The sequence below is a fragment of the Caloenas nicobarica genome, chromosome 10 (genome assembly GCF_036013445.1).
Source record: "Caloenas nicobarica isolate bCalNic1 chromosome 10, bCalNic1.hap1, whole genome shotgun sequence".
In the NCBI taxonomy this organism is placed as follows: domain Eukaryota; kingdom Metazoa; phylum Chordata; class Aves; order Columbiformes; family Columbidae; genus Caloenas; species Caloenas nicobarica.
In genome coordinates, this window is record NC_088254.1 from 19885642 (window position 1) to 19895562 (window position 9921).

The window sequence follows — 9921 nt, forward strand, 5'->3', positions numbered from 1 at the left end:
AACTGCTTTTCAATAGGTAGATCTTTAAAAAAAAAGAGACTAATTGGTGATTCAGGTCGATGGTACCTATTTTCACAGCTGTATCACAGGTTGTTTTGCTGTGAGTTTGTGACATAAGAGGTATCTGATTTGTAAGCTTTATGAAATGAAAACAACTTTGGTATGCAGTATCAGGACAGCAGCCAGAATGCTGCATAAATGTTACATTGGAAAAGTCATCTTTCTTAGAAAGATCTGGTTGTGGCGGTTGCATACTTCAACTTGCCATTCTGTTACACTTCAGTCATATGTTGAAATTCAATGGATTTCATGTTGAGTGAAATAAATTACTTCCACATTACAGTCATTATATTCAGGGCAGCGTAAGATGTTATAATCATGCTAGAAATAATTTCTTTCAAGCATTGAGCTCTATTGGAATGGTATCATTTTCTAAGAAAGCGTTGGAAAACTACTTGGTGGTCACTAAATGCTTGTATTATCCAAAATAATCCAACAATGGGAGAGTTTGGACTAGAGGCCTCTACTTTCTAAGTAATTGCTAAGCATTGCTCATTGTAGAACTGTTATGAGATGACAGACACATCAGGAGACATCTTTGGGAATTATTAAAGTTATGACTCAACAAAAGCATATCCGAAGGCTATTTTGGAAGAACAGTATCTTAACATTCTAAAATATATTGATGGAAACTATTTCTTTCTGCATGGTTTTCACTTATTTAAAAAGTGGTTATCATTCCCTCCCTTAGACAAGAATGTACTGCAAAATGTTCTGCAAAATGCCATGATGAATACAGTCTTAAGTAGCTGACATTTTGATGCAAATCCAGAGAAAATGAGATCCGAACAGGGTAGCCCATCATCCTTATCTCTGTAGCTTGTGCACTTGACGTTGTAAAATTATGTGGAATTGTAGAGGCGTGATAGCTGGTTTAGAGAGACGTGAAGGACAGGGTCTCTGTTCTAAAGAGCTTACAGTGACCATGAAAACACACAGGATAGGGATCCCGAACGTTTGAATGGCGCTGATTAGCACATGCCACATCCACGCCACTAACTTCTGTCTGCATTTCCTTATCACGTGCTGTATCCTCTTATAGGAAAGGATAATTCAGTGTTGAACTGGATTTCTGTATCTGAAAAAGCAGAGATGACATGAGCCCTGGGTAAAGTGGGATTTCTCAGTTAGTACAAACCAGATCTTAGCATTTTTAAAGCGGGTATCTAGGTCCCTGCCAGGATGGGGGCAGGAGGAGGGTCAATGTGAACGCAGCCAGGGCAGCATCACACTTTCAAGTTACCCCCCCGCTGTAGTACCGGGCACAAAGCGACAGCTCTGCGGGTCAGTCGGCTTTTCTGAAGATCTGGGCCCAGCTCGTTCACTCAGCTGAGCTGAAGGAGGTCACTGGACTTCAGTTATTTCATGCGTACAAGCAGTAATTTAAGAAACACATGAGCAAAGCTGGAGCAAAGAGTTGCCCGGCTATTTTCCTTTTAGCTGTTAAACCTACTGGCTATAACACCCAGCCACACCCTCCACAGAAAGAAAAACCACATGCTGCCGCTTTAAACTGAATACTTAAGAAACCAGGAAGGTTTTTGAGAACGTCTGCAACGTTTCCCTGCCTTTGTATCATTATAGAACAAGTGAACCTGCTTTTTCTAAAGTGTCGAGATCGGCTAATCCTGTATTTTACAAATCAGCGCATTGTCTGCTGTGGAATGGGGCCAGGAGCTTTAATCTTTACTGACAACTGTTTCCCCCCCCACCTTTATTTTTTCTTTTCTAGGAGGACAACTGTTAGTTTTGTGGCATACTGCTGCTCCACCCAGTGTCTGCAGACTTTTGACCTACTGAGTTGATAAACATGCAAAACTCCTCAGGAGTGCTGCCAGTTTAAAGCTGCATTAGACGCCGTATCCCCTTGGTACTGGAATTCTGTGTGCGCGCGCGTGTGCCAAGGCAGAAGTGCCCAGTTGGGAACAGTAAGAGGCACTGAAATCCTGCCCTATCAAGTTTGGATGAACTGGAGAAACTTTTCGGAAGTGTAAATACCGAGCCTTTAGAAGTATTAACTTCTCTCTCCTCCAAGACAGCGTACAAACCAAACAAATTCACAAGCTCTGACTTCAGGATTTCCAGTATTTTTCAAATGCATCTGTCTTCACGTTGACCCATTGCATCACTTGAGGCTGTTTTCATTCTTCTAATGGGGGAAAAAAAAAGTCCAGTTATGACAAACTGGTTTTCACTTATTCCCCCTCATACTCGTCACCCCTACAGCAGGATTCAGGTGTATAGATCTGAGCCTACAAAAACCTTTGATGGATCCCAGTGACTTTCCCATAGAATTTAGTTTTATTTTCTCCCTCACATCTGAGTATTTTCCCCAGTGGAGTTATCCCAGTTGTATACCAGGTCTTTGACAGTTAACCGTGCTTTAAATCCACATATTAAAAGCAGATCTTTCTTTCTGGTTTCTTTAGAAGCACCACTGATTTAATCGGAGTAACTAGGTTATGTTTGGAGACTAAGGATCCTGTTTCGGTAAGGGAGGCCGGTACTGATGTCTGCACTGAGTGCTCTTGCTCCAGCATGTTTGAGGGTGCGCTATCTTTATTTTCATTGCTTGAATTTTTTATTTTTAAAAACACTTGCTCTTTTGCTTCTTTCAGTTCTTCAGGACGAAAAAGACTTTAAGTACAAATTTCACTTGGGGGAAAAAAAGCTAGGAATATGATAGTAATATTTATCTATATTTATTATATTTTTACAATTGCAGACCGTAGATCTGCAGAGAGTTGCTTTTCGTCTTTTTCTATATTCAGCATTTGGCTGATTTGTGAAAGTGTGTCAGTGGAGTGTGTTAACCTCAGAGAAGGCTGGAAATCTGGGGTGGGGAGGTATGTGCATCTCCATGCATAGGTAAATATGAATATATTGATATCTTCACAGAAGGGCTGTAAGATTTGTTTTCATATATTAATGGCAGATGTAGCGCAAATTTCCACTATCGTATTTTTGGGAGTCCTTTTTTGTTAGATTTTGTTCATTTTAAATGAAGGACAATGGGTGGGAAAAAAAAGGGCCCAAAATGTTTGCATGACTTAAAGTTTTCATCTTACACTGAAACAATTTATACAAAATTATCCCCTCTTGACTTGTTTTGGAATATATCATTTTAAAAATACAATGTGTTCTTTTCTTTTTTACTTCCTATTTCTTAGATATAAACTACTTGTTGATTTGGCACAGTGTGCTGCTCTGTGCAATAGGTACTTACAAGCTGAAATAGGAATGAATGAATCAGTTTGTTATAAAAATGGCAAGATAAAGAGACTTATTTGGTAGTGCATTAGCATATGTTGTGGTGAGGTGTACATACTTTGAAGGGAGGAGGCACTAAAACATTTTCCTTTGGCCAAAGAAGCATTTGTCCCCGCTGCAGGCTTCCTGGCATCTCTTCAATAAATAGAGTATCTTAAGAGCTTAAGAGAGGACCAAAAAGGCGGGTTTTGAGGGCAGAATTTTTAGGTTGTGCATGTCACTTGTAAAAGCTTTGCTGGTTTTATTGGGTTGGTTTTAGAGAGTTGAATTAGCGTTAAGAAATGTAAAACTAATTGTTCAGGAATGCAAGTATCATCCACTGTTTAAGAATTGTGAAACTTTCTAAAATAAATCCCATTTGTTAAATCTGCCTTGCAGTAGGGGAAAGAGCCATGTCCGAGCAGACTTTGGTCTATTGGATTTCTGACTCTGTCATTTCACTAATTGGTTTCATTATTGGTGTCTCCACCAGGCCTTCCCACCCACCGGGGTTTACTGCTGAAGCAGCAAAATGAACCTTCAGCTTTTTCCTTTTTCTTTGGTACTACACAGCTGAGATGTAAATCGCCTATGTACAGTTACTGTATCTGTTTCAGAAATGTGCAAGTGTAGTACAGAATCCATTTTTTTAATGGATAAGGCAACTATGCTAGTGTTACAAATAGTATTTTTTGATACCATACTCTGATCAGGAATTTTCAGTGTTATTTTTGCTGTGGCTTCCTCTGTTGTATTTGAAGGAGATGTTTTGTTAAAAGTTTTTGTCCTTTTTTTTTAGCAGCTTACAGACTTTGAAGCACAGTTTATTTCTAAATTCAATCTGTAAAAGTTATTTTGGAGTTAAGTCTCTTGATCAGCTAAAAGGCATTGACTTTTGTTTTATTAGGAGTCAGATGGTAAGAATGGAGCTTGATCTTTTTAATTACTACTATTTAGGTTTTATTTTCTTTTTTCATCCTATAATTAATTATTTTTTTATTGAGTTCATAGCAGTCTCTTTATTATTGTCTACAAAGGCAGTTCAGAAATGTAGTCTGTTCTATAAGCAGGATGAATCTTAACTAACATTTTAATAGATGATATTTCAAGAATGGAACGTTTAATGAATAAGTGACTTAAATACGCAATGAAGCTGAAATGTCATACCCTATTTTTATAAAACAAGGAAAAGGAAAGCCAATATATAGACTGAAAATGCAGCTTAAATTCATGTTTCTCTGATTATTTTTTTTTTAATAGAAACAGTGTTTGTATTAATCTTTATCTTTGGTTGATATTGTTCTATTATAGATTAAAATAAATCCATTCTCACTTGCCCAAATTTTTCTGAAGTTGTTCTACTATAAGAGTATTTTGTAACTAGCTGACGTGATGAGAGCCAACTCTGCAGGTTGCAGAGGAGAGAGGGAGCTTGTTGCTGATCGAACTGTGCATCACTTGCTTTTCACTACGAGGTGTTGGAATACTTGGACTTCCCTTTAATGCATATATATCTAGGTGATTTTTGATTGCTTGGTCTTGTTCATCAGGTTAATTCACATTGAGTTAAAATTTTCCTTGTACTGCAAAAAAGTCTGGTTCCAGCAGTTGAAAAAAATTACCATTTTAAAAGGGGTTTTGATCATAAAAAGAGATCTTAACTCTTTGCTTAGGGTGGGAGCAGGAGAAGTTTCAGATTTCTTTTTCTAGGCAGTATAAAGAGAGAGGTACAGGAGAGAAATGAGGGAGAATAAGTCTTCAACCCATTGATATCGCTATAATTTTTTTCCGAGTAAATATGAACTTCTAATGCAATTAGGGAGCACAGCATAAATTTTGTTTATGTTGTGATAACAAGCACGATATTAATACAATTGGGACCCTACTGCTTATAGAAATAGCTTTCTGTTCTGCTACAAAGGAACCAGAGGAATCTCTGGCTTTGTTTAAAAACCCTGCGTGAGAGGTTTGACTGCGGACACTGTTACGTTTGGAACACTTCTTGGGAACCTTCCTGTGACTCCCCGGGAGGATCAGAAATACAAATGTCCTTTCCTGTGCGAAGAACAAGGTCTAATATCAAGAAGTTTGCATTGTTCTGGTTTGGCCTCATCGTTCCACTGGGCTCTTACTGAAGTTCATGACGAACCCTCTGTTTACTTTGTTGTGGTGAGGTTAAGATCTTTCACTGAGCAGAGCAGAGCTGTTCATTGCCAAGTTGGCTTCAATTCTTATATATCGAATTCTGCTGAATCCCTTTTTCTGGCACGAAGGGAGGATGAGACTGTGGTGACACCCGTGTGGTGACAGCGTGTCAGGTTCTACTGACATCTCAGCTGAGCTGACGACTGGCGGGTGACAAACCTTTCACCAGAGAGGGTGACTTTTCCATGGAGGCCACTGCAGCCCCATCAGAGCACCACTGATAAGAGAAGAACTTTGGCTTGATGTCGGTGGAGGTTGGATTGAGTTTTAATTGATGAGAGAGAAGAATGTATTTTACCCTTTTTGTATTTCTTGCAAAAACTGGAACAATGACGTTGAAGTCCATGCCTGCTGCTAGGCAGCCTTTCTATCTGCAGCTGAATTTACATAATTCCAGGATGTAACTACCTTTGCCTCTTACCTCCCTCTTAATACTACTCACGTTGTTGCAAAACGTTGTAGTTAATTTGAGATGGAAGAGGCTGAGTAAATTGAATCCAGAGTTTTTATTACTTTTTGTATTACAGACCTATTTTGTAAGAGACCAAAGGTCTGGTGGAAAGAAATAGCAAGGTTCATGTGAAGTCTTCATTACTTTTGCTTTTATGTGCCCTTCTTTGGATTACAACTTGAACTTGGATTGCAACTGAGTTCGTTCTATGTCTGTTGAAAGCAAACATGTATTGCTTTTTTGCTCTGTATTAACCAAATGTCACTTAGTGTGAAGGTAAGCTTGCTAGATGTTTTATTTAAAATTAGTGGTGCAATTTATTGTATGTGCTTGTTAATAAACTATATTTTTTGATAGAATTACAGTTCATTAAAGTTAACTAAATTCTTGCTCCTGGGGCTATTAAGCTATGTTAAAATGTAGCATTTCATTTATATTTCAGTTCATTTGTGTAGCAATTAGCTATTAATAAGTCTCTTGTCCCAAGGCTGAAGAGGTGGGGTGAAGACACTTCTTAAAACGCCACCAAGCCAAACCCGCCACTTCAGTTTACTTAATCCCTTTGTCTCAGACAATGTAGTTCACCAGAGATTGCACAATAGGAACAAAACCCATATGGAAACGTTACTTTAGACCCTTCTATGGATTGATCAAAAGAAAAGCAACTTTCAATAGGGCTGTCTTATGTGCCACCCTGATAGTCCCTAGATGTGGCTGTGGTTCATGTATTATTTACTAAGCAGCATTCAGCAGCTTTTTCCCCTGATCTAACAGATACCATAGGAACAAGGCTGCCAAAAATAAGTAGAAATTAAGCATCTGTTTTTCCAATTATTTCACTCCTTACTGTGCAGCATTTTGCTTCAGTCAAAGCTGCTGCTCTCTTCTGATGAGTTCTTTGAGTTGAATTATTGTACGTGTTTTGGGTGAATATGAGCATTCTTAAATGAGACCTATGTTGGCCAAGGCGACTCTGAACATCAGTTACAATGGATGCCTTGAAGGGTTTAGACATCGTTCATATTTCCCTGATGCTCATTTGCTAGTGAGTTTACAATGAGTTGCCTTTTTAGGACTGTACAAATGACAACATAAATTTTCCTAGCCTTGCAGCGTCGGTAACCTCTGTTTTCGAGGCAGCAGGAGGAGGTTGTGAGTCCCTCAATAACTGAGATGGAAGGGGAGAACAACCCTTCACCTGTAACTTTTACCAACCGCTGCTGTGTCCCTTATGAATTAGAAAGAAACAAATGGGAAGAGCTTAACATCCTTTTCCTTTGCAATTAAAAGTACTTGGCGTAAATGCAAGCGAAGTGGAAACTTCAGGGGCTGAATAATGCTATTGTGTGCAGGAAATGAGAGGAGCCGAGATCTCGCTTGGAAAGGCACTGGATGTTTTGTGACTTCTAAGCCAACATTCAGGGCTGTTCTATGTGCTGTCATTTTGGGAACTTGAGAACCGAATTGAACTACTGCATCTGTATCTTCCAACTTCAGTGATCACTTAATATTACAGTAGATCCCTCTCTATTCCGCACTGAAGAATCTTACCAGTATTCCCCTTAGGTGGCTCAAGGAGCCTGTGAGTGGTCATTTATAATGATCTGATCTCTGCTACTTCACCAAGGAAGAGAGCAAGAGATGACCAAATGCTTTCTTTATCTTTTGACATTTTAAATCATTTTTGAGCACCCGTTATGCCCTTCAGACATCCCCTGATCCCAGGCAAAAGACCTTGACACATCTGTGAGAAATCTTGAGTCTCAAGAACTAAAGGAGTTCTGTTGTTGGAGGTGCTGAAGTGATTTGACTTTCTGATGATGCCTTCCAAGTGGCAATCAAGGGCTCATTTCTCAAGTACCTTGATGCTCTTCTGTATGTTTGTGAGGAATGTAAATATTGACTGGCTCCTTCTGTCAAAGAAAGCTGTCAGTCATGGACGGCCGTTCTGTTGCTAAATACGACCACAACCGTGGTATGAGGACCGATGCCTTGAAGGTGTTCTACTGTCATTGTCTGTGAACCTCATGAAGTTACGAGGTTTAACTTTTTTTTTCTTCAGATCAATTGAGAAAGCCTTTGTGTAATGTAAAATGTGATGCTGAGTTTGTGTATTGATTGGTGCTACGAATGTGTTCTAAGTACACTTCTGTAACAGCGAATCTCAAGCTATTCTGGTAAGAAAGCAAAAAATGCATTGTTAAATTCCAGTTTGGTGCAACTAAGGTCCACTGGAAGACTAGCATTTTGTTTAAGAGTGAGAAACCGCTACGGTACGTAATCTATGGTAACATAGAGATATGGTCTGAAGATACTGACGGCATTGCCTAGATCTTAGAAAAAATATATTTAAAAAGATAATCAGTGTTCCTTCCAGGGGCAAGTATTAACTAACGGTGCCGTTGAATATGCCCCATTCTGCTTTTGTTGATCCGCTTTCTGGCTCCTAGAATTCTGCACTTGTAGCTATTATGTCAATCTTATTATGTTTCCTTTATACTTTAGAATTTTAACCATTGATTTTTTTATTGTTAAAGCAATTAGAAGAATCAAGCTGAATATTCTTGAGTCAATTTGTGATAACTCTGATTGCTTCACTGGCACTGAAGTTTTGAAACAGCCTGAGCATGAACTTGAATTTGGCTGCTTTTTCTTCTGCCCAGTCTTTCTTGGCTCTCTAATTTCATTTTGCAAAAAGCCAAATCAATGTAGATGATACAGGAAGAGAAGAATTACCAAGAAAAACAGCTTTAACTTTCTTCAGAAAGCCTATCTTGGAATAAGGCTGCCAAGTTCTCCAAACAAATTCTGGGTAAGTGCTCCTTTCAAAGTAGGATGAAAAGCAGTGAGTTGTCCAGGCAGTAGAGAACCCCAGGTCTGAAGGTACCAGGATTCATTATTCTGTATAGTCACACCTTACTGTTCTGTATATTTGTTTCTATAAAAACTGGGTAACTGCCACGATAGGGAGTTAGTTTGTATCTTACATCTTTGCAGAATGAAGGTTGATTTTTATACTTCTATTGATATGCTCATTATTCTCACAGTTTAATACCTTTTTTGTTTCTCCTCCTGTATAGTTGCAAATAACAGCCCTTCTTTCCTTTCTCAGTGCTCACTCCTGGCTAGAAAATGTTGCTGTATTCTCTGCTCAGTACACAAACTCTTGCTGTGGTCCCTTTGTCACTAACGTGAAAGCATCACCTGTGCGTTACCTGCACAGTGACACAGGTTTGTTCTTCAGCAGGCAAAAGCACCTAGTTATGTTGCTGTAAAATTATCCAGATCACAAATACGCATTCTGTTCCTGGCTGCAGATAAATAACTTAAATTAATGGATTCCTTTATATTAAATCAGTGCTTCATATCAGATTTTTAGATCTAGCGGTATCTAATCCTGGCTCTAAAGCCAGGATGTTATGAAACACGGGGGCTCGAATTTCTCCAGTAGCTCTATCTAAACTGTAGCCAAACTTCTATCTGATTCCTATAAGGATACTTGGGAGCAGGTTTGAATTGAAAACCTCTTTTTAATTATCTGGTTTTTCCCTCCTCCCTCAAGGAAGCTCAAACGGTGCAGGAACTGGTCCCCACCAGACAGACGGTTCTTTCCAGGTCAGTGCTGAGCCCATTCCCTCCCAGCGCCCGCTGTCTGACACCCCTGCCCTGCTCCCTGCTCTCTGGCCTCAAGCTGCAAAGATGAAAAATATTGATTCCAGTCCCTCTCATTGAAATATTATCGTGAGGTGTTCACAGACATGCTGGGACTAGTCCTTGCTTACAGGAACATTTATCCAGGGGGATCTAGTGTGTTTTGTAGCAAGAAGCTGCAAGAGGGAGAATGAATTTACTGTTTTCATTTACAGTCAGTAGCCTGAGACCTTGCTGTGGCTTTAGCTATTCTTGATTGATTTCATATGTGAATGCTCCTATTCCAGAATAAAAGTGCCTTGTTA

At 39.2% G+C, this 9921-nt stretch overlaps 1 protein-coding gene across 2 annotated transcripts in view; it reads left to right on the forward strand.

Moving 5' to 3' along the window:
* Positions 1-6329, forward strand: part of LRRC28 (leucine rich repeat containing 28) — a 53961-nt gene extending 47632 nt beyond the window's left edge. For both annotated transcript variants that reach the window (XM_065641629.1, XM_065641630.1), the window contains one exon: positions 1793-6329. In XM_065641629.1, the coding sequence (XP_065497701.1) occupies positions 1793-1865 (73 nt within the window). In that variant the 3' untranslated portion in view covers positions 1866-6329. The remainder of the gene's footprint in view (positions 1-1792) is intronic.
* Positions 6330-9921: the final 3592 nt, after the last annotated feature.